A 24,382-nucleotide genomic window follows, 5' to 3' on the forward strand; every position below is an offset into this window, starting at 1 on the left:
TATCAGTCTTTTATTGAGTCTCTTGACATTTTCTTTTGTTTGTTGGTTTGATGGTTTGTGTGTCAAAGACAAAAACAGTTTATTTAGCTTAGTTAAAATCTGCTCCAAAATAATCGGCGTTCGGCAGAGAGATCTGTGCTCCTTATGGGGAAAACAGGTGGTCAGTAAAGCCAAATGTATCATTTCCCAACATGACCACATCCTGAGCCCCAAGTTTCCCTTACTGCCCTCAGGTCGCCGCTTTATCGCCCCCTGTAGGAGAACTAACCGTTACTCCAAGTCTTTCATCCCTTCTGCCATTAGGCTGTTAAACTCTTCAAAAGATGCATTATTACTGAGCATTGTCAATATACTGAGTGTCTCTCGCTTTCTTACTTTTTTTATTATTTTTATTTATTTATTATGTTTGCAGATATTTGTATGGTCTGGTAGACAGGCATAAACTGAATTGCCCTTTGGGATAAATAAAGTTGTCTGAACTGAACTGAACAAGTCTTCTCTATTGCTTCCTTTGGCCGATTTAAAAAAGATCTAGCAAGATTAAACTGGGACTGGCTTTCCCATCTTTTCCCAAGCAGCCTGAGCAAAGCCGTGTTTTATGGGTATTTCCAACCTCATTCCCACTGATGCCGACACTGAAAACTCACAGCTGCTCATTGTCCATTATATGGGCTATAGTTTAACTCGGCAACTAGACTACAACCTTATTTTTCTCCTTTTATGAGTTTGAGTACAATCATTTTCATGATCCAAAATAAATAAACTAATCAAATGCTCAAAGGTTGAAACTGGAAGAGCTTTTTGGACGACTGTTCCTGGTCATGTAACCGTAGCTTTTATAAATCGCCGCCCCCCCCCCAAGACTATCAGACATTGATATGCTGACAAACAAAGCCAAGCGTCATGTTACTCTCACAGCAGAATAGTTCTGTACAAGCCGGTCGCTGTTGTGTTAAATCTGACCTCATTTACAGGACAGCAAAGGAAAAGGAGAAGTTACCATGAACTGCATGCAAAAAATACATTTATTGAACAAAACTGCAGGAAACACACAAATAAAGCTTGCATTACATTATGTTCATCTACAATAATCATATGAATACACGAATGTTTCTTTAAACATGTATAACATTTACGCCCTTCTATTACTGGACCGGCAGCCATCTTTCATTCACGCTGCCTCTATTCGCAAAGCATTCTGGGATTTTCTGGGAGTTCTGAGTGCTTTCCTAGTTTACTTATTTAAATATGTATATAAATTAATTTATTTTTTACTCGCTCATACTTTATCGATTATCTTTAGCTCATATCAATAATTATATAATTTATAAACAATAATAACATAATAGATTTACACATACATGTACATTTTAAACGTAAACAAAGCTCTTTATAGCTTTAGCCGGAAACATAGTCGCTAGCTAGCTCAGAGTGGACACTTCCGTAGCATGGAGAAACACAACATCCTCACCCAGTAGTTGGATTTTATGCTGCATCTCCGTTACTCGGTCACGTAACGGAGGTTTAACCCTATCGGCACTGAACAGCACCTTTGTTCCGCTGTCGTTGTACACAATTTGAATAAACGAAGAGACCTTCAGGGCTAGCTTAACGTTAGTGAACTCCGCTAGCGAGCGCTCCGGGGTTGCCTAGCAACCGCTAAACACAGAAAGCGACGGGTTCTTACGCGCAACCCAACAACCAGGTTGTTTATACCGATAATTAACACGTAATGAGGTCATTCCAGTGATGAACACGTCGCCTGGGGAGACACCAAAGCTGGTTCCAACAGAAGCAATAAAAGTAAACAAACAGAACATTTCAGGATCTCCCACCAGGGGTTTACTTAATAGAAGAACGGCAAACGCCTAACACTGAACCGAAGATCACTGAAGCCGACTTTAATCGTGCGTAGCTTTGGCTACATCTGCCATAAAGTGAAAATCTCATTGAAAAACACTGGATCCTTCAAAGTCCAGATAAACTGCATGCAAGAAAACAATATGAAGAACATGCACAACAAAGCAGAACAACAGTAAACTTTCAAGGTGAACAGATGTTTAACTCCTCATCTGGAAATCAAGCTCCCATTAAACCACCCGTTAACAAAGTCCAGGTTGGAGATGGGTTCAAGGCCTTTTGACAAAAACAAAGAAGATCCATGTCATCATGGAGACAACACAAACACACACATGCACGCGTGCACGCACACACAGAGTGGTGACGAGCAGGAGGTGGAGGAGATTGCTGGGGGACTTGGATTAGGTTGTCATAATGGGCAGCAGAGGGGCGAGATGACGCACGTGCTGAAGTTATCTGGTTGGAGATAATGGTGGAGATGACGGGGTTTGGGCAGCAGGGGGAGCTGGCGATGAGGACCGGTGATGGGAGAGGTCCCCGAGGAGGAAGAGGGCAATCCGAGGCCGGCGTGGTGACCTGTGCCGTCGGTGATGGGGAGCTGTAGAGAGTGCGTGGGAGATGTTCAACGAAAGAGCACGTGTACCACGGAAGCTGGGGTGAAGACCGTCTCTTGCGGTGCAGACAAATACACACACACACGCACACACACACACACACACACACACACACACACACACACACACACACACACACACACACACACACACACACACACACACACACACACACACACACACACACACACACACACACACACACACACACACACACTCACACACTCACACACTCACTCCCTAATCTGCAATGCTGGCCTCTTGATTTGTCTTCTTCAGGATGGAGAGCAGGTCCTGCGGCATGAAATATGGCCTCTCCGCCGATCCGTCGTTACGCTCCAGATCATCCACTGCGACACGGACAGAAGGAGTTGAGAACGCCTGAATGTATTCTGAGTGTTCTTGTGTCCATATATTACACGAATCATCGGAAATCTGTTTGCCTTTCCTCATATTGAACATTCACATGTTTTAAGGTTCTTCAAATCCTTCTTCTGAGAAGAAAAAAGTTAGTCTGTGCGCGAAATGTTCTATTATATGGGCCACAAGTAGGATACTTCACTTCCCATAATGCAATTGAATGTTTATCAAAATCCCACACATGTTAACCAGTTTGTAAAGCTGTGTTTTTATCTGGGAAATGTGTCACCCTCAAGCTCATCTGGGACCGAGTTGATGCATTAAATGAACCGCTTTGAACCACATCAGCATTTACACTCATAACAGAACTACGATGATGAAATACAATCACCTTTAATCGATATTTAGATCCAGCAAATCGTCAGTAAATTCAGTGGAAAAATCAGCTTACATTTTTAACAAGGTGGCAAACAAGAAAAGGTACGAAGGCATCCAGAGACTGTAGATGTTAGTTGCAAGCAATCATAAGGCCATGTCAACATCATGCAGCACTTAGAAACAGAGAGAGGACAGGGCTGGAGAGAAGGACGCGGGGTCAGGAAGCGACTGTCGGCCTGCGGAGCGGACACAATGGCTGCATCGTGAAGACACAATCACAACGCCAGTCCAAAATACCAAGGCAAGTAGGTGGCAATACAATACATGGGATCCCATCTGGGCAAGGCTGAAGCCAAAAATACACAACAGATAAACACGCCTGTATATATATATACACAAGTTCCATAGGAAAAAGGTCCCAATAGTCCTACAGTATATTTCATGTCTGGAACAATTTGGCGTCAGCTGGTATTACTGTAAACAGTGAAGAAGGTTCACTATGGATTGAGATTTGTTTGTTCTGACTGTAAACACTTAATTAATGGTTCTGTAGTGCATAACAAGATTAAGACAATAGCTATTAGTGACGGCGATCAGGCACAGGTTCAGTACTCACAATGTTCTACAGAACTTCACAATAAACAAACCAACACTGTTCTAAAACCAACACAAGAGCGTTTTTCTTTTCTTTTTTTTTTACTTTTTTCAAGCAACAGAGATGCGCTGGTCTTTCGATCCGCCTCGACCTACAAACCCTCGGATGGACGTCACTCACACAGCGAGGCGATCTGAAAATGTAGCTCGTATGCCACAAACACATCCATACCACAAAGTCGGAGTTCTTTGATTTGAGGAGGTCAACCAGCCTTCTTTCCTCACCCTTCTATCACTGGAGCATCTACTCTTGTGGTGCAGGCGGGGGCTTTTCTTCCTGAAGCACCTCCTTTTCTCCAATCTCGTCTTTCTCAGCCTCTGCGACTGGGGGCAGTTTGGACTCCTGCTTTTCCGCAGGTCCTTTCGCCTCTTCTCTCTTCTCCCCCTTTTCTTTCTTTTCAACCTCCTCTGCCTCAAAGACGTTTTGGTCACTGCGTTTCTCCTCCTCTTGTGGCTCTTCGGTATCCACCTTGGACTGGAGAGGCTGCTTCTCCTCCTCGTGCTGATTGAGCACCGTCTCCTGTTTCAGTTGGATTTCTCCGTCTGGCTGCTGCTGAAGAGGAGTCTCCTCCTCCAGCTTCACCGCATCCACCTGATTGGCAGAGTTCACGTGGTCCACGCCGTCTCCATCGCCGTCGGCGTCACCATCATCTTCCAGCCTCTTCGTTTTAGAGAGGATCTCATGCAGCCCAGGCGACATGAAGTAAGGACGATCAGACGAGCCATCGTTTCTTTCCAAATCTTCACCTTTTGCGTGAGCGATGTATGACATTTGTGCATTTGTTGATTGGTTAATGGAAAGTTAAGGGTAAATGAAAACGTGAATTAAAGGGAAGGTGTGAGAATAAAGGAACGTAAAGGGGGAAATGACACAAAAGAGAAGAAGAGTCAGAAACATGGCAGGAAGATGAAACCAGCATTTCAGCTTTGAGTGCATAAAGATGAACAAGCGCTTGAACACAGGAAGAGGAAGGATTTCCAGGTGAACGCTAAGGTACTCACAGAAGCAGAGGAACAGCGTGTCCACACACATGGCGTACACACTGAAGAAACCGTGGGCAATGAGGTAGGATCCCACGACCACCGTCTAGGTGAGGGAAACCACATCGAGAATCAAAAACCCACCGGCGGGGCTTCACGAGAAGCACGATCAAGTTCTTCTTACCAGGATTGGTACCCAGTAGTAGTTCAGGGAGGGAGCAGCGTCCTCCACCGCTTTGATTCTCCCAGAGAAGAAGAAGAAAGAAAAGATCCCTGTAAAGAAACGTAGGATTAAATCGATTCACGCTGGAATTACAGGAAAAAAATGTTTATGGAGTGAAGGAGCTGAAGCTTCCTACCAACGATCCCAACGACGAGGAGCTTCCCAAGAAACAGCAAGAAGTCAGTCACTTTATCTAAAACGGCCACCCTGCCAAAACAAAGGGGGCAGCAGAGAGTAAGGATCAAACAGACGGAACGCATCACGTGTGTTAACGGAAGGGAATTCCACCTGACGATGTTCCTCATGAGGAGGAAGAAGGCATCTCGAGCTGAGGGGCAGAAACTTTTCCCATAGATGGCAATCTGGAGAACAACACCAAACGATTTATCGCTTTAAAGCCCGTCAAGACTCGAAGCCACTCGTGTCGTGGCGAGAACTCACCATGATGTAGGCGTTTCTGTTCAGGAACTTGATGCATTTCTCCAGACACCAGAAACAGCACTTCATGCAGCTCAGCAGGAATTTGGCACACTTGTTTTGAGCCCCTGAAGGGAGGAAGGAACCGTTCAGATGAGTCGTACAATAATCTGACTTGACCCACATCTGGCGACAACAAGAGTGAAAACGCATAAACACATAATCAAAAATGAATTCAACTCGTTACCTTTTAACTTGTGATCCAGGTACTCCAGAACGACCCTGATGACCTGGACCAAAGACAGGATCAGCGAGCCGAATGCCAGCGAGCCCGTGTGGTACCTGGACAGGAAGAAGGAAACACGAAGCGTTGCTCCCGTCACGCAGGTCTGACCTAAACACAAGCCTCACTACGCACAAAGCAGCAGGACTGAACACAAAAATCTAAATCCGTCCTCTCACCGGAGCGCCCGTCCCAGCGAGGCGAAGATGGGGTACGCAGGGATGTCTTCAGGCTTCTTGAAGGCCCAGTAATACGAGGCGAAGGCCCCCGACAGAGTGACCTGGCCCAGGGCTGTCACAAAGTTGGCACACCAGAAGAAGAGGAACAGATTGTAGAACTGGAACAAAATGAGGTACTTGTGGTAGATGGTCTCGCCGCCGTAGGAGGCAAACAGGCACTCTGCATCGGGACACTGGGCCGAAATGTTGGAGGTGTTGAACGTCTGGAGAAAGAGTGGCAGGAGACATTACGGGTCACATGATCAAACGGTTCCTTCCTTCAGTCTGTAAGCAGGTAACACACACCCTGAACGGGCCGAGGTGACTCAGAGTCATACCTTGGGGTCGCAGGTCTCTCGGGCGTACTCACACTCAGAGTTGTTGAACACCTTGAACACCTGCTCGTTCGATGTGGACAAGAAACTGGGCGGAACGACTGGTCAAGGAGACCATTTCAATAAAAGGAGGATATCTTTTAACAAAAATGACAGGTTCATGCTACATGGAGATATAAAACTCATTTCGTGGAAACATTGACTCCCTCCATGAGTCAGTAAAGAATCTCATTTCGCTTCTGTGTCATCGTGTGAACAAATAATTAAAATCACTCAGAGAGCGCAGACCTCCCCCAAGCAGCTCGTTCCCCTCCTAACTGGATCTACACCGTCCACATGGTGATCTGGATCAGCACCAGAACGTTCCAGAGTGTTCTTGGTATCTCTATACACCAACCAGTGCTTTTTTTTTTAGTTTTGTCACATGTCTGAATTACACCAAATGCTGCCCTCCATGTCTTTGGATCCACAGAGAGGCAGCATAAATTAGATATATTAAATATTGTAAGAATGGAAAACTATGCAGCGTAGAGTTGTAACTATATTTGCAATAAAAATAAAAACACAAAGATGAAATGTGTGTGAATAATTTTGTTTAAAGATACACAGCCGTGATGGCCCAATAAGCAATTACCACAGCAAGGAGGGCAAAGGTCAGCAGCGGGTAGAACAGAGAAGACATCACGTGTCCAATAGCTCTGGAAAAACACAAAGATTATCAAGACCTTGTGTCAGAAAGTTCAGAAAGAATATTCTCTAAAAGGAAGATCGAACATCTAGAAGTAACTTAAAGTAATAAGTAACTACCGGTAGTTACTTTTGGCAGGGAGTAATAAGTAAAGTAATGTAATTACTTTTTCCAGCTAGTAACTAGTAATAAGTAATATATTACTAATCTTGAGTAACATGCTAAACACTGTTTACCACACTGATCATTTGTTAACATGTCATTTGCTAATGCTAAAGATGTTAGCATACTGCAGAGCATCTTTTAAACTGCAGCAGCTCCAGACACAAACATTTGTCCGATACGTTTAGGGTCACAAAACCCAAAACAATGAGCAGAAAGACTCTTTCTTCATTACACATTGAATCCATTCTAAATTATAACACATATTGATCAAGGCAATGTTCAATTCAATTCAATTCAGTTTTATTTATATAGCGCCAGATCACAACATAAAGTCATCTCAAGTCACTTTACAGGATTAGCAGGGAAAGACCTGCAGGGAAACACAGAACCCAACTTGACCCACAAGAGCAACGGAGGCAAGGAAAAACTTCCCTTTAACGGGCAGAAACCTTGGACAGAACCTAGGTTGAAAAATGTTGAAAAACAGAGTTCGGCCTGTGGTTCAAACTGACCTGCTCGCCTCTTTGATGAGGGCGATAGCAATCAGGAGTCTCTTCCTGAGGAAGATGAGCAGCAGGATGATGACGAGCTCCACGATAATCAGAATAATCACTGCAAACAATGAAGACATTAGATTAGCAGTCAAACTTCAGACCGAGATGCACGTATGAGTGGCGGTGAGACGGAGCGTACTGAACGCCAGCCAGGTCTGCCGGATCTGCAAGTAGACGGAGAAGTCCGTCTGCAGGCCCAGGTCTTGGATGGTGACGTCGGCACCCGGCTCGCCCTTCAGACTCGCAAACTCCATGTAACAGTGGAAAATCCCTGCAAGCGTTCACGTTCAGTCGTCTCTTTAAATACGAACAGAAGGCATGTCGTCTCCAGAGTCGACGGACTCACCGTAGCCGATGACGGCGATAACCAAAACGATCATGACCCAGACCATGACGCCGGCCAGGAAGCGCAGCAAGACGATGAACAGCAAGCTGACCGCCATGGCGATCACCAGACCCCTGCAGAGCGCGGAGGCGCCGCGCACACACGCGCACATCAGTCGCCGCCGCAGTCACGCATACGTCCCGCTTTCACAATGATCAGTTCACCAAAGTCGGTCACGCTCGTCAGACGCCGTGTGAAACTATTGGACAGCCGTTGATAGCTCTGCGTTCTGACGACCGCATTAAGTGTGAAAATAAACAGACTGGTTTGCCTTTAAATGTGATGAATCATGTTTTACTGTGTCGATGCTAAACAGACTTACAGCAATATCCAGTGCCAAGACTGAGTGTAATCCTCGAAGATCCTCATGGCCACCTGGCGAGCTTCAACCGCCATGTTTGACTTCCTGTAAGAAAAAAGAGAAAACATCAAGCACTCTGGAGACATCTGCCTCCGGTACGGAGCCCGGAAACCTGACGGCTTTCACAAAGGGATCCAGTTTACTGCAAACTAACTTTTCCTGTTCTTCTAAAACCAGCATTTACTGCTGCGCATCGGAGAAGACTCACTTGGACGCCTCCAGAACATCTGTGGCGTTAATATCGGCTCCATCCCCAGACTTAACCGTGGTCTTGTTGCCCACGACGACCACCCCGCCCTTCATGGTTTCCAAGGCGGGGAGGCAGCGACGCGTGACTGTGGAATGAGGAGATGATCTGTTTAGACAGCTGAGAGATTCAGACGGCTTTAAAATGAGGCTTGGACGGTCGTGACTCACAGGCTTTACTGGGAATCAGCATGGCCGGACAGAGGCCGTCCCTCAGGAGCTCTGGAGGACTCCGTTTGGCGAAGTCCACCCCTTCCTTGCAGAACTGTTGGTAGTAGTCGTGGTCATTGCTGTTTAACTTGGCTTTAATCAACGTCAGGTGTCTCTCAGGACAGCGTTCCACGCATAACTGCAGACAAACAGCAGCACACATTAAAAGGAGGACAGAACCGGTGCCACGAGCATGAAGCCTAGATGTGTCCACCTCACCTGGGTGGTCGGACACTGGAACTCCAGCAGCACCAGAGGACTGGCACATTTCAGGATGTTGAAGTAGAACAGAAGAGGCTTCTTCCTGTTGAGCGGAGGAACACAAGATCCAGAATCAGGGACAGAATCATGAGAGAATCACTATTATATGATCGGAGAATGTTCATGGTGTCACGTGGCTCACTCCAGACGGGTTCCAGCTTGCCCACAGAACTGCCCCATGCTGTCTGTGGGGTAGATGACTTTCCTGGGGTCACCCTGAGACCAGGCTGCGAGGAGAAGGAGAACATTTCGTTTTTATGCCTAAAAATGTCTTATATGTAGTCCGAGTGAAATGTGCTCCGACCCGTCAACTGGAAAGTTGACAATGAAGACGCCGCTTCCAGGAAAGGTGGAATGTTCAACTCCTCTCCATGTGTGGGCGGGGCTTTTGATAACACCGGCGCTTCAGGTTGTTCTAGCGTCTGTCCCGTTACAGATGTAGTTTGCGTTTTTACAATTAAATGATCAATAAATTGACTGAAACAAATAACCGCGCCGAGGCTTCCGAACAGCTAAACACCAGACGTGTGCCGGCAATGGAGGAGAAATCTTACCGAGGATTCCCACAGCGAAGTAGCCCAAAAGGGCGACGATGAAGAGAACGCAACAGAGGACGTCTGTGCAGCCCCTGAGGAGAGGAGACGTGGAACATCAATAGCAATGTCTGGGGTCAAAAATAATAAAGGAAGATCAGTGAACGGAAGCAGACGGCTCACCTGTTGTGGATCGGCCCCTTGAAGCTCGGGTCAAACTTCCTGGTCTCCCCTGAGGATGAGAAGAGACACAGGCTCGTCACACTCTTAATAATGAACACAGAATGAGAAACTATTGATTCTATATTTGTATCTGCAGTGGTTTGTGTGGATGGGATCACCGCGTGTGTGTGTGTGTGTGTGTGTGTGTGTGTGTGTGTGCGCGCGTGTGTGTGTGCACTCTGTGAGCACTCTGCTACATCATAATTCAACCCATCGACAGAAACAGAAAATGTCTCCGGCACAAAAGGATTCCACTGTCTCACGGTCGTGCCTAGCAACCCACAAAATGGCTCCCCTGAGACGGCGAGCTCCCTGTGGACACCACCAGATGCCATGGAAACACCTCAGACACGGCGGAGGAGGAGGATCAACGCAGCTCTGCGGTCTGACCAGCTACCGCCGTGAGTCATCTTTTCAAAAAAGACGACGACGACTGGATCTGACATTTTTAAATCAGGGAATCAGCTCAGTAAACAACAGATCCTGGATCAGCATCGGTAGCCGCGTCACACATGCTGTCGCGTTAGCGTAAGCGTCTTCATCTGCCTCCGAGACGACGTTCAACCACCCTGTAAGCAGCAAATGAGCCTCGAGTTCTTCGGAACACCAGCCGGGGGTTAGCATACCTTTCCTTCCGTACGGAGCCATTTCAGCACGAATTCCCTCTCGGGCGTCGACCGTTAACGGCCTTATAGATTTCTCTGCATTGTGTCTGTCAGCCGTTTCTGAACATCTCCTTCCTGCCTGAGTTCCGCCTCGAGTTCCTCACTTCCTTCTTTCGGTGCAGTCAAAGCGATGCCTTCGCCCAGCTCAGAATTGGTCGGGGGAATTGCCGAAAAACAGAATGGCTGGGGGAATTGGGAAAGCAACGGCCACAGGGGAAAAGTAAAGACGACGGGGAGGTGATCTGAAATCAGCTTTCACTCTGTTATTTTGTCTTGAGGTACAACTCAACCCTGTAAGATGCAAAAACATGAGAAAATAAAAGCAATAAAACACAGCGTCCTACTCAGATTTATGATTTCACAGCACAAAGTCCTTTTTTTAAAAAATTTAAAAGCCACATCAAACTAACGCCCAGAACGATGCACAAAGATCTGCGTGCACTGTTAACACAATGATCTGGCTATGAAGCGTGTCACACACACACACACACACACACCGGGCCGTCCTACTGCCCACCTGCCGTGTGACGGACTGACAGCATGCCCCAGCGTGGAAGACGACAACGCTAACTATTGTCCTCACAAACAGGCCATTTAAAAACTCAAGCTACAAACAGGGAAAGTTGGATTACTATAAATATTGGTAATTGAATTGCTCATTCAGGACTCACTAATTTACAAATTATATCTCATTTGGTTATTTTTTTCCATAGTTAGTCCTAATAATTCTGGAAAACTCTACATATACTACTAATTGCGGTTATTTGGTGTGTACAGCGTTATGGCGATATTCAATGATTCAGGCAGACTTTGCAGCTGAATATCTTTAAACCTGGACATGATCAGTGTTCTCCCCCTAGAAAACACTGAATAATCCCACTCTGATCTCTCGTTTCCACTTGTTCGTTCCTGCATTTGAACTTTCTTTGTGCCCATTTAATAAAGCTCAGAGTTCATTCCCTCGTTGTCGTTTGCTTTGTATTCTTTATTCATCTTAAATCCCAGACAACGGTCTTTCTGCCACTGCATTTGTAGTTGCTATTTGGTTTTACTCTCCTCTTCCATCCCTTTCTCTTTACTGAAGAGGGCAAACACCGAGGCCGATTCTTTTTTCACCGTCCTTTTGCAGAACCGTCTGTGAAAGTGCGACCGGGCTCCGTCAGCGCTGTCCGCTCGGTGCAGAGCAACGCTCGCCGATTGTGGCGAAAAGCTTTGCAGCAGATTTTTACCAAGTGTCTTGGTAAAAATCCTGTTTATTTATCCAACTGGTGAAATGAAAGCGGCAGTCGTTAGCTAATCCCAATGACTGTAACGTGATCAGGCTGATGGCTAGAGGATATAGCAAAATAAAACACATTTAGATTGCTGTTATGCAGAATTCGTCTGCCATTCTCCAATAAACAGAGAAAAGGAAGAACACGCTACAGAATAAGACGCAGACATTTCTCTCTTATAATCACACATCCCTTATTTTGTTGTCGCCTCTCCGGGTTTCTCATCACACACTACGGGCTCCCTGACGGCGAGGAGCTGGGAGGCTACTCGATGATCTCAGCCTGCATTCAGGTCAATAAAGCTCTAAATAAATCTGCCACACAAATTAATGTTACCATTATTCAGCAGAATCCATCACAAATACTGAAAGATCCATTAAAAATGACTGGAAATAAATGATAGAACTCTAGTCTGCCTGCTTTTAGTGATTTTGTTAGCTTTTCGGGTTGTGTTAAAGGAAGCCATGATGTCATAAGTGATGCGATTCACTAATGGGCCCAGAGGGGTTATCAGATGAACCTCCTCTTGACTAGCTTAATGGGTTAGTGGGGTGTGTGTGTGTGTGTGTGTGTAACTACTGTGCACTTCTGTTCCTTGGCTAAAAGCTATTAGTTCTTTAAAAACTACCAGCTGATCGTTGATAAGTCCATTGTCCATCCATGCTCTTAAAAGCAAAACACATTCAATTCTTGCTGTGCAGAGATAAACATTTCGGACCCAACGGGTCAGAACTCGCTACTCCTGCACGTTTGGATCAAACAGGATCACCAAGCGAAAGACAAATCCAAAATGCTCATTGTGTCCCTGCATGCGTCTCGTGCATGTGCGTTCCTGTAGCGTGTGGCAATGCATCTCCTCCCAGCTAGACATTGACTGGCGGCCTGCTGAACGTGAGCGTGCAGAACAGGCTGCAGCCTGCAGCCTGCATGCACCCCCGTACAGCAGCAAAACGTCGGGATCACATAAAGCTCAATTACTGCTCTAAAAGAGCTGTGCCGTTTTCACCTTTTCACCTCCGTGGGGAAAGAGGCAGAAGAGAAACAGCCAGTAACAGGAAATGTTCCACAGTGGGTGCCAGTGGATCGCCTGGAGAGGACGTGCACTCGGTATTGTGGCTGTGGGCTCTTGCGGGCGTCTTATATTGTGAAAGCAGAAACCCAGACAGCACGAGTGCTGCATTCGTAGTGGAATACCAGCGTGAGGCCTGCGGTTTGCTTGTGAGCGGCCGCCGGACACGGGCTTTTAAACCTCTGAAATCGTCATGAGTCAACAGCCCATAATAACAACAAGCCAACACAGAGAAACCACGCCAGAGCTGCTAAACAAAGTGGAGAATACACATAATAACCATTAGCTGTGAGTCATGTCTTTGGCTTGGCTGGGTTTTCCATAATGCACGGAAAAATCCAGAAAGGTTCCTGCAGTGTCGGCGTGTATCCGGATGAAATGAGCACATGAGGGAAATGGCTTCCATAAAACAGAACATATAAAACCCTTTCCTGTTTTTGTGTTCTGATAGTTTAAGACAACATCAACATGGATGCCATTTATTTACCACCCTGTTTAATTAATCGGTGCCATCAATACGTAGCGGTCCAGTTGGGATCCATTCATAGCCAGAACCGATGTGAAACCCGAGCAACCATCTACATAAAAAATGAGTGTTTTTCATGTATTAATCACTGTAAAATCGAGTTTTCTGACATTATAGAAGGCAAACATCACGGCTGGAGGATGAGTCCAGATGTGCATGAAAGAAACGGGGGCCACGCCCTCTCATCTTTCGCGGTCACCGTTTCCATTCCTTAAAACGCGAGGATCGAGGAGAAAAAGCGGCACCGTTTCGTTGTTCTTACCGTATTTCGGCTCCGGGCTTTTCTCCTCCAGCTCCATTCTCTCGCCGTTCGCGCCCTCGCGGTTGATCAGATATTCGACAGGACAGTTACCGTAGAAATATCGAGGAAAGAAGCATCAATAGCAGCGGCGGAGTGATCCGGCGACCGCGATGGAGCCCATCCCAAACCAAAGTGAAGCGGGGGGGGGCGCGCCCCAAGCGACACAGCCAATGAGAGAGCGGCGCGTGAAGACTGACAGCCTCTTAGACCAATCACAGTGCGCCGGGGCGGACCAGACAAAAGCATTACACTCGCTACTTTAATGGAATGTATGAAGTGTTTGTGGAGACTAATGTGTTTCTGCAGGACGTAACGCATCAGAGGAGGCGAACAGACCTGCTTACTCCCCACAAGGAAGGTTAAATCCGAGGATAAAGGTTTGAAAATGCGTTTTTACCATAAATATAACCATAAGCATGACCTCAAATAGCGCAGCAGCCACGGGGCAGAGCTATTTACGTCCGTGTACTCTACTACAGCAGCTGTTATAGTACTTTTACGCATGCGCATTCCAGAGGGAAATGTTTTACTCCACTGTACTTGATTTATATGCATATTCTTTTGTCGATAAGGGTTTTTAAAATACAAATTTTCAATAAAAATATACATAATTCTTGTAAATGTCGATGTAATTGTATCGCTCTAGCCACTAAGCAGCCTACAAAAAAGCTATGGTTGCCCAATTATACCAAATAAACACTGGTAACATGTTAAAAATAGTGTCATTTATTGTGTCTTATTACAATAAAATACCTGACGACACACTGGCTGTTTCTTAACACAACATTTTGCAGAGGTTACATTTTGAAGTGTTTTTTGTGTTGTTTTTTTAAATGCAGGTGGTACGTGAAGTTGGTAAGCTGTTCTTCCATGACCGAAGCAAGGTCTTCACTACTTAAAAAATAATAATACTCATAGAAATGGCAAGGAAAATCTCCTCTGAGTGACAAATATTGAAACAGGGTTAGGGTTGAAACAATTGTCACATATTTGCCCATAAAAATATCACAAAGGATGTAATAATTCATCTGATTTATCTCCCATTCATAAAGATGACATTAGTCATTGATGATATTATTAAAGAATCACTCTGACAGTGTATATTTAACACATTTATCAAGTAAAGTTGATCAGTTTGTAATATCAGTGTAAGTATCTTGATAATGCATTCAAATACCCTTTGATGCGTAGCATCTCAACCTTTTTAGACTTGCTGCTGTTAATGTGTGCTCTGTTTTGTTTTATTCTTGTTGTTGTTGTTGTCCTGTTGTGCTTTCCTCCAGTCAGGAGGCTCAGCTGTCAGCTGGAGAGTCACTAAAGTACAGGACGTGCCTTACTTTTACCAGCCAATGAGCTGGGGGGAAATGAACCCACACCCTTCACACAACTGCAGCCCCACAGCAGGCGAATTGAGTGTGCGACAATTTCTCCGGTCTCGGCTACAATGTCTACCGGGAGGAAATGGCCTCTTTTCACTCCGATATGTTCCGTATCATGACGCAGTATAATATTCTTAGGGTAATTTAACATGGGGTGACTCACGACCGTGTAGGTTGTTGCACTATTCTTATTTCTTATTTATTCATATGCACAATAATAAACAAAAAATTATAATGATACAAAGGCAAATAATGGCGCAGGAGAGGAAAAGAAGCCGAAAGGGCTTATGTAAAATCCTCCCCTCTAGTACAAAACAACTAAACACAATCAACCAATAACAAAAGAAAAAAGAGGTAAAAAAAGTTGTTTATTTTGTAATAAACACAAAATTAAATGACAGCTTTGGGGGAATAAGAATATGAGGAAGAGTAGCTGAAATAGTTACATAAAATATTAACCATTAAAACATTAGAACCCATCAACTTCCATTTTATTTCATGAAGTGGAACATGAATTCAGCTTTTAACTTCCACTAATCATGAGCTGTAACCTGAAGTGATGTCCGATAACCAAGACTCAACCACGGATTCTCCAATGACATGACTCAAATGGAGTCAAAGCAAAGGGACTAGAAGAACCCAGTTTATTTGGGTCCCGCTGTCTCTCCATTGGGCAGACAGGCCTCTCTGAGGCCTACGAGCTCCTGGTTGACCTCCAACAGCTCATTGCCGAGTTTAGTACAGTTCTCCAACACCTCTGACAACTCCTGCAGCTTGGGCTGCATCTCCATGCTGTTGGCTTCATAGGTGGCGCACATGTGCGACTTCATCAGCTGGCACATCTCTACCACCTAGGGAGGAAAATGTGGAGTAAGAAAAGAAGACCAGCAACCAAATGACACAGCGATCACCGAAACATTCGGGGTTTAAGTGTATTCAGACAAAGAATGGGCCCACAAGCGTGGGGGAAAGTCTCACACCTTCTCAATCATCTGCTCCTGGAAGCTCTCAATCATTATCATGTCACTGCTGCGGTTACTGTTCACTCTCTCAATCAGCGTCTCCATTTTCCTGCTGATGCCAGTGATGCTAGAGGTTCGATGCATAGACGACACACAGGCTGTATCAGACACCAAGGAGACTCCTCCTGGGTATCCATGGGTTACGATGGGTGAACGGGTTGGACTCTGTGTAGTTCTATACCTTACGGACTGCTCTTGAATCTCGATCTCGCTTGACGGAATCAGTTTGGTTGAATTATGGTCCATGTCTTCAGTCTGTGTCGCCAAGGACAATGACATAATAAGCTTTTATTTTTTATTATCACCAGATGTTCAATGCACATTTACTCTAAAAGTGGGATTTCTCAGGTAGTGAAAAACAAGGACCCAATAAATCTTCTAATTTTGTGTGGAAATGTTTCATCTATTCTTATTTACTAAAACAAAGCTACTACACAAATCTCACTGTCCCACTTTCAAACATTAATATATGGGGTACTGACCAATGCCGACTCTTCAGGAATCCCCTCGGGAGGCGACTCTACAGTGGATGCTTGGTCCTCATAGAAACTCTCCATTTTTAGACGTGCCTGTGAAAATAAATAAAAAATTCAGTGAAGTGCATAATTAGCAAAAAGGAGACTGCTCACTTCTAAGAGCGACAGATATCTCCAGATAACGGTAATTATTCTGTTAAATGGGACACAAATGTGAATTTGTCCTTACCTTAAGTGGGAAACCTTATAAATATAGTTAGGGTTATGCAGGTAATGTTAGACAAATCGCTATTATCTTGCCAAAAACAACTAACGAAACGGTTGCGTGTATAACTTAGTCCAATTAGCTTCAAAGCCCGCGTTATCGCGCGCGGGCGGATATTTACTACTGTACGCAACTCTCGCGAGAGGACATTTGCGCTATGTCAGTATGTTTATACTGTATGTAGGTCATGTCGCCTGCTCGGCGTGACGTCATATCCGCTCGGTGAATGGTGAATGGCGAAAAGGAGACGTTTCTGTCAAAACTTGGTTGTTGTTTTTGATTTTTTTTTCGACCTATTTCTTGCAATGTCTTATGAATGTCTCAAAGCTTCCAGTGGAAGAAGTTATACAAACAAAAGCTCAAGTCAATCAGGATTCTTGTAGAATGCAAAAAAAAATGACTGGATCTGCCAATATTTTGTACCTTATACCTTACCATGAAAATTATGAGAAAACAATGGATGACACGTAGTCAGGATGAGTCTGATCTTTATTAGGCTTTCCTGTAAATGAAAAGTAAAATACATTAACTCATGGGTTTTAATTATACGTTGTATTATAGGTGTTAAATGCTGCTCTTCAATACACATCAGTTCACATGGCACATGGCAGATAGCAATACAATAGCTATCAGATATAAATTCAGATTTCAGTTTCTAAAACATGTTCTGGGGTACACACTTACTGTGGATGTTTTAACACTGGCATGACCAAACACAAAGAAATCCCACATAGTTTGTTATCTAATATTTGATCAATCAATTAAAAAAAAAACATTAAAACGTGACTTTATTCAATAAATATAATACAAATATAAATATTTAGATGATATAAAGACTTAGATATCTTGACTTTAATCCAATATAAATAAGTAATCGAGTTACTTGGAATTATTCAAGGAATGTTCAGCCATACAACCCTCCTATCGCCACATATCACTGTTGTGTTGGTTTGTGTCTAATCCACTCTTCTGACTGCTGCAATCCACTTGGAATGTCTCTCTCTGTCTTTGGGAAAGACATGAAAAGCCACCGAAAACATGCAATTTAGGTCCAGGTATTATTGTAAATGAGAATTAACTCAATTAACTTACCTGGTTAAATAAAGGTTAAATTAAATAAAGTGGGTCATCAATACAAAGGACATTTTCAATCAGTCAGAACAAATTAAAATCTATTAGAACCCCCCCCCCCCCCCCCAAAAAATAAAAACACAGGCGGGGTAAACAGTAGTCACACGAAGAAAACGTTGGAAAATGAATCGAAAATACTTTATCAAAAGAAATAAACAAGATGTATTACTTTAATTTGTATATACGTTGTGTCCATCAGAGATGAACCGCCATACCAAACCTGGCCTCTCAGCATCCTGAATAAATCCCATTTACTTATAATGGAGGCTTTTTAAAAATAAATCTTATCTTGTAAAGTATGCATTCAATTCACATAAATTAGGAGGAGAATGAGCTGCCCGGCGGATGTTTGCCCCCCCCTGAATGCCCCTAAAAAGCTGAAGAATCTGCGGGGCACGTCAAATGGCTGTAAGACAGATGTCATAACAACAGGAGACCACGTGGGGGCGGCAGAGCGCAGTGGATGTCATTGAGAGGGAGTGGTCGGGAGAGGAAAATGGACAGTGAATTCCCTCCATTAGGATTCAGAACCCCAAACGCCTCCTTCCTGTTGCTGGGAAACCATTCCAGTGATTTGTTTTCAGAGAGCTTGTTGTCAGTGTTGTCAAAGGGAGGGAGAGAGAAAAAGAGAGAGATGGGAGGGAAAGAATAGGAGCGGCGACGATGTGATAAATACAAATAAGATCAGTGGCATCTACACCAGCAAACATGATCCATGGGTCGAAGAGAAGATAGTAACGTGCATGATTACGTGTACCTGTCATTGATCAGGGATGATTTGTAATATATATTCATGATTATTAAAAAATATATATTTTCTAATACACTTAAATTGTGTACAATCTCATGGATCATCTGCAGCATAAAGACAGACCAATACAGGAGCAGGCCAAGTCACTGGAGGAACAGAGTCAATGTGAATAAATATTGATTGTAAATAATTGTACTGGAGGACTAACTAATCAATTTGTACAAAACTGAGTTTACAGAGATGCAAGATATTAAATTTCCTATTTCTATTTCTATTTTTTATTTTCTTGTTGTTTGCTTGTTTTGAGGTATCAAAAATCTTTTCATTCATGAGTTATTGATCCAGCAAACTTAAATCTGTGTTTTAAAAAAAGCGAAGTAGCGCTCGGGGACGCCCCCTAGCGTTAACAACAGTAATAACCACCAAGGCAGCTGCAGCCAGTCAGAACGAAGAACAGAACATGATGGCGACCTCTGATGACAGAAAAAGATGAAGGGCAGCGAAAGTCTGACATTTTGAAGTTTATTTTACTCGTGTTGATTGCTCTCATAATTTTAAAACACAAAAGTGTGTAAATAAAAATAAGTTCATGATGAATGAATTTGTAGTTGATAAACACATGTTGTCCTTTTGGGGGTAATAAGTGGATTTCTGCCACCATATATATGACCCCCCCCCCCACCGGCACCGGCCCAAAGCTGGAACAGAAGCCCCCCTCCTCCCGGTACGGCGCACTGACCCTCCGACGACCGGCCAGGGTGTGAAACATGTCACGTATAGGAGCGGTGGTTTGTCTGCAGGTCATCATCCGTCAGTCTGCCCCCCCCCCCCCCCTCTCTCTCTGGCTCAGAGATCACCCTGACTATCGGTACCAGCATGGATCGGGCCCTCGCGCTCAGTCAGCAGGTTCTTCATGCAGGAGTTCTGTATCAGCAGCTAATCCAGCGTCTAAGGTTCTAAACCCGAGGATATGCATGCAGCCTCTGCACAAGACGGCTTCTTGTTGATAGAAATAGGGAAATATCCCCATCACTTGTTTCCTAACATACATTCAGCCGTGCAGGGTGTATGTCCTTACACACATGTGCAGCCCTTCATTCACTTCTACTGCATGTTTCTGGTGGCGGGAGGAACCCAGAGAACCCGGAGGGAACGCACGCAGACAGGAGAAGACCATGCAACCTCCATGAAGAAAGCACGCTAAGCTACGCACAGCTAGCGTTCTGTGGCTAGCGGCGAGGAATGAGGCGGGTTGGAAGCCTGTGAGGCGAGTCTTTGTGCCCAGCAGTCATAGAGAGTCAGGATATGCCAAGGTCAGAGCCGCTGCGGTGGCGGCCCGGCCCATTGGCACCGCCATCCTACACCGCCCCTCAGATGGAGAGGAAGAAAGAGGAGTGGGCACCCAGAGCGGCCAGTTCTTCAGAGGTGATATAAATATGAAACACGACATCATGGACAGGTGCAGTAATCACACGTAGTTTACCGTCCGCCTCCACCCGAGCACTAATGCGCCGATCCCTCGACCCTCCGGTCCGTGAAGGCGGCCTTGGCTGGAATAGCCACCATCTATCAGCTGGCCTGCTGACCTCCGGCCAGAAGGCGATCAATAATGTCTGATAATGATGTCATCTAGTCACAGCGAACCGGGGGTCTCCTGTTATTAGGCCAATGCAGGGGCCAGTTCAAGGACTGAATACTAGGTTAAACACATTTATTTGTGTGTGTGTGTGTGTGTGTGTGTGTGCAGGTGTGTGTGTGTGTGTGTGTGTGCGCAGGTGTATGCATGTGTTGTAAATCCTTGCTGAGGTGAGGCCCCGACCTTCAGGTTGATCCATTGTGGAGCTGACAAGAAGCACAAGGAGACAGAATCAGCCTCCAGCCAATGGCCTGACACACACGCACACACACCAACACACACACGCACACACACACACATGCACACACACACACACACACACACGTCCTCCCTCCAGGATGTGGATAAAGACAGCCAGGCTGAAGTGGATGTCGGGGGGAATTAGATTCCAGCAGACAATTTGATTTCTTTGTCTTCAAGGCTTCCTCCTCCTCCTCCTCCTCCTCTTACACTTAAGAGCCTACATGGGCGTATGATGTCACAGAGAGACGGCCACTCTGATTGGAGGAGACGCAGATGAAATGCAGGTAAAGGTAAAGAGCGATGGCAGGAAGGTGATTAGGATTAAACTGGGAGGAAGGCAGCAGAGGAGGATAAAGGTTGAGGGAGTCAGAGGGAACGAAACAAAGGAGAACAGCAGGAGGGGCCGCCTCCTATCAGCCCCCCCCACTCCCTGCAGATCGACTCCTGTTAGCTCCTCTCAGAGCTCCGGTAATGGACCTGCGTCCATCCTGTCCAGAGTGGCTCCATTCATCTGTCTGATCGGATCTCCTTTCAGTTTGTGCTTTTTAAAAGTGTTCATTCCTTTGTTGAAGTCCTCTTGCCCTGGGGGGAGGGTAGGGGGGGGAGGGGGGGGGGCAGTTTTAACTGGGAAGCCAAGAGAACGAGCACCAAATATCCGCCCGCACATCCGACACATGATGCGTCTTTACACTCTGACCCTGCGTAAAGAGTCTTCTCCTCGGCCGCAGGTGCCGCCGCCACACCTGTGACCGCCTGAGGCTAGCCGGGGAGGAGACCGTGCACCCAGCCGTGCACCCAGCCGTGCACCCAGCCGTGCACCCACCTGCCTCACCTGTGGGCTGCCGGACCCTGAACTCACCAGAGTCACTCTTTAAGTGTTCACTTATTGGTGCCCTCCGTCCCACAGGATGTACTTTACAACGCTGTGACACCTGCCCGCCTCCAGCTGCGGGTTGCCAGGTCCCCAGTCCTCCCAGCTGCGGGTTGCCAGGTCCCCAGTCCTCCCAGCTGCGGGTTGCCAGGTCCCCAGCCCTCCCAGCTGCGGTTTGCCAGATTGGAGCGAGCCCACGCAGCGTGGAGGCGGCCTGAGACGCGCTCTGTGGCTCAGTGACACGCTGGGCCCGGTTATTACCTCCAGATGACATCAGCATGGGCAGCAGATGCCTTTTTGGCCACAGGGGCAGCGAGACAGAAAGCGTGTGTATACGTGCGTGTGCGTGTGTATGCGTGCACGCTGTTCCTGGCACCGCCGGGCTATTTATTACCGCCCCACTTATCAAACCGCCTCCGTCCCGGAGCTGGGGAGGGGTGGCCGCCCCGTTCCAAAAAGACCATTTCTCCTCCTGCTGGTGATAATTACGCAATCATGAAAAAGACGCACGCGCGCACGCGCGGCGGAGACGCCAACGTATACACGCAGGAAAAAAAGAAGGCGGTAATTCGCTCAGTCTCAACCTTTGTTGTGACGTCACACCGATGACAGCAATAACGGTGTGAACGTGCAGGTGCTGGTTACACGTGAAGATTATGGATGCGTGTGTGTGTGTGTGTGTGCGTGCGTGCGTGTGGTTTATTCACGCTCGCGTTTCCTTTGAGCGACGGTTTGAAGACGCAGCAGATCAAACCTGCGGCAGGTGATTTAGATTAAAGCGCGGGCACCTCACCAGATTTTGGGGAAAGCGCGTGCACGAGCGCGCGCGTCGGTTATTTGTTATTACAGTCGATCCCCGATTTAACGGAGGAAAAAAAACAGACACCATGCAGGAAATTATGTTTCTAATCAGCGCGCAGCGAAGGGAGCCTTTTATTAAAGTGTGTGTGGGGGGGGGGTCTCTCTCTTTGTGTTGATAATGACCTCGGACACACGCACACGCGCGGCCCTCTCGCTCCTTCCCAGTGGAAATGGACCCTATTTTGCTCGTTCTTTTATTACTTGCTCAACCTCGTGAATAATATTGAATTCCTGTGGCGATCACGCCTCATGAAAGAATGCGCGAACCTGTAAAGCAGGAATGCGCTGTGAGGGGGGGGGGTTGCGTTACTGAGTGGAAGCGCGTTACCTTTTTATCTGTTTGCTTTTTGGTTAATGTGTAAAATGAAGAAGTTGCAGTTTGTCACGTAGAAAAAGCTCCATCAATCGATTTGGCTCAAAATGTTTTCTATTTGTCTTTTGCATTTAAAACTGATCTGTTTTCAGAACATTATCTTTCTGTTGTACCCCCCCCCCCCCCCCCCCCCACACACACACACACACACAGACACACACAAACATTACAGCAAGTGTTTAAAGCAAGGCTGTAATTAAAATCCTGAAATCTGCTTCCAGCCAAACAACCTTTATAGTTCCTGCCCTTGAGCCGGAGCTGGAGCCCCCCCCCCCCCCCCCCTCTCAGCAGCTCTTCCAGTGTTTGTTTTCTTGTCATGGTTGCTTCTGTTCTTTGTGAGTCGGGCTATGAAGACACAAAGGTTGAATTGTTCTGGCGCTGACGCTCCCATTAGCTTCACGCCGCCCTTCCAGTTGTTGACTGATTGGGTCTGTATCAAACCTGACTCACCTCATTCAGTCATTCAGTCAGCATACACCATGAAAGGATGCTGCGTCCCAAACAGACATCACACAGTCCAGATGAATGCCATCGCCATAGACACAAGAGCACACCCAGAACCTTCTTGTGGGGCCGCAAACATAAAATGGTGCACGATGAAACTCCTCTACTAAAGACAGAGTGTGTAAAAGTACAACGATCATGTCCGGCGGGTTAAACGCCACTGAGCTGGAGCTGAATTCCGTCTCCTCCACCGCGGCCTGGGGGGGGGGCGTCAGACGGGCGCTTGCGTGTCTCGGTCTCGCGGCGTCTGTCCTGAAGATGGAGAAGACAGACTAAACAGTTGCTCTGCATTGCATCAGTCATCAGAGTGCAGCTAAATCAAACTCGCCTCCTAATTACAGGCCGCCGGCGCCTGCATGGGTGTTGCCTCCGAGATGGTTGGTAGTTGCTATGGAAACAGAAAGTGTCACACAGGTGACAGCAAATATAGAACTTGTTGACTTCATCATTTGTTTTGACATCTTTTTTTTTTTAAAGCTGCATCTGCAGTTTTCAAACAGTTCCTACTTTACAGGGTGTGTTACTGAGGTCTCCGTCTCCTGACCCCCCCCCCCCCCCCCCCCCAGTCAGGGCGGTTTCACCCAGAGGCCCCCGCACCCTCCTGGAAAGCGCACGGTGACCACGGCGCTCAGTCACGCAAACGCAGACGCCACCTCTGGGCTTCAGGGAAAACAGGAGGGTAAACACGGAGGCTGCCAGCATGCATATGCACACACGCACACACACACACACACACACACACACCACAAAGTCACGCTCGGGTTTCAAGGTTTCTGGCGTGGGCGTTCACCTCGATGGCACGCACACACACACAGTTTGACATTTGGACACAGCAAACATGTGATCAACAACAAGCAAGCTTACCCCCACCCCGACCTGACAAACAGGATGACTCAGCGTGGGCGTGGCTTCTGTTTCTCCGTCCTCGTGTGCGGTTTCGTGACTACTGTTATTGTGACACGTTGAGTTTCTGTCTCCCTGAATAGCAACAAGCGAATTCCAGGCTGCGAGCTGAAGAGAAAGTGTGTTGTGTGTTTGTCTATGCGTGTGTGCGCTTCATGTCTGCACCTTTCGGTCCACCTCTGGG

At 46.2% G+C, this 24,382-nt stretch overlaps 2 protein-coding genes and 1 long non-coding RNA gene across 5 annotated transcripts; 1 reads left to right on the forward strand and 2 right to left on the reverse strand.

Annotated features, from left to right (window-relative positions):
- Positions 1-2,712: 2,712 nt before the first annotated feature.
- On the reverse strand, positions 2,713-13,781 carry slc44a2 (solute carrier family 44 member 2 (CTL2 blood group)). Of its 2 annotated transcripts, XM_068751209.1 has the most exons (22): positions 13,745-13,781; positions 9,910-9,958; positions 9,748-9,821; positions 9,336-9,420; positions 9,152-9,236; positions 8,894-9,071; positions 8,685-8,811; positions 8,438-8,521; positions 8,077-8,189; positions 7,870-8,001; positions 7,689-7,788; positions 6,929-7,021; positions 6,327-6,411; positions 5,950-6,212; positions 5,735-5,829; positions 5,512-5,615; positions 5,359-5,432; positions 5,207-5,277; positions 5,032-5,120; positions 4,869-4,953; positions 4,092-4,613; positions 2,713-2,824 (listed from the first exon to the last, which is right to left on the reverse strand). In XM_068751209.1, the coding sequence occupies exons 1-21, from the start codon at positions 13,779-13,781 to the stop codon at positions 4,111-4,113; spliced, it is 2,526 nt and encodes an 841-aa protein (XP_068607310.1). In that variant the 3' UTR covers positions 2,713-2,824; positions 4,092-4,110. The 2 variants fall into 2 exon arrangements, with proteins under 2 accessions (XP_068607310.1, XP_068607309.1); XM_068751208.1 differs by lacking the exon at positions 2,713-2,824 and having other exon boundaries at positions 3,212-4,613.
- A 294-nt stretch (positions 13,782-14,075) lies between these two features.
- On the forward strand, positions 14,076-15,205 carry LOC137907003 (uncharacterized). The gene is made up of 3 exons (XR_011105909.1): positions 14,076-14,160; positions 14,623-14,638; positions 15,067-15,205. It is a non-coding gene; the product is annotated as an uncharacterized lncRNA (long non-coding RNA).
- A 577-nt stretch (positions 15,206-15,782) lies between these two features.
- Positions 15,783-17,010, reverse strand: syce2 (synaptonemal complex central element protein 2). 2 transcript variants are annotated; one of them, XM_068751309.1, is made up of 5 exons: positions 16,890-17,010; positions 16,667-16,753; positions 16,366-16,439; positions 16,143-16,251; positions 15,783-16,013 (listed from the first exon to the last, which is right to left on the reverse strand). In XM_068751309.1, exons 2-5 carry the CDS (start codon positions 16,739-16,741, stop codon positions 15,807-15,809), a joined length of 465 nt encoding a protein of 154 aa, XP_068607410.1. In that variant the 5' UTR covers positions 16,742-16,753; positions 16,890-17,010; the 3' UTR covers positions 15,783-15,806. The 2 variants fall into 2 exon arrangements, with proteins under 2 accessions (XP_068607410.1, XP_068607409.1); XM_068751308.1 differs by having other exon boundaries at positions 16,143-16,439.
- Positions 17,011-24,382: the final 7,372 nt, after the last annotated feature.

This window comes from Brachionichthys hirsutus, chromosome 17, assembly GCF_040956055.1.
Source record: "Brachionichthys hirsutus isolate HB-005 chromosome 17, CSIRO-AGI_Bhir_v1, whole genome shotgun sequence".
NCBI lineage: Eukaryota > Metazoa > Chordata > Actinopteri > Lophiiformes > Brachionichthyidae > Brachionichthys > Brachionichthys hirsutus.

Bases quoted from the DNA above. Each gene is read 5' to 3' on its own strand.
- slc44a2 (XM_068751209.1), bottom strand. From the start codon at position 13,781: ATGGAGCTGGAGGAGAAAAGCCCGGAGCCGAAATACG. The intron at 8,812-8,893 runs GTGAGTCACGAC...CTCATTCCACAG, and splicing joins GCTGATTCCCAGTAAAGCCT to TCACGCGTCGCTGCCTCCCC. The intron at 7,789-7,869 runs GTACGCTCCGTC...CATTGTTTGCAG, and splicing joins GCAGACCTGGCTGGCGTTCA to TGATTATTCTGATTATCGTG.
- syce2 (XM_068751308.1), bottom strand. From the start codon at position 16,741: ATGGAGAGTTTCTATGAGGACCAAGCATCCACTGTAGAGTCGCCTCCC. The intron at 16,440-16,666 runs GTCAGTACCCCA...TTGGCGACACAG, and splicing joins TTCCTGAAGAGTCGGCATTG to ACTGAAGACATGGACCATAA. The intron at 16,014-16,142 runs GTGTGAGACTTT...TTTCCTCCCTAG, and splicing joins AGGAGCAGATGATTGAGAAG to GTGGTAGAGATGTGCCAGCT.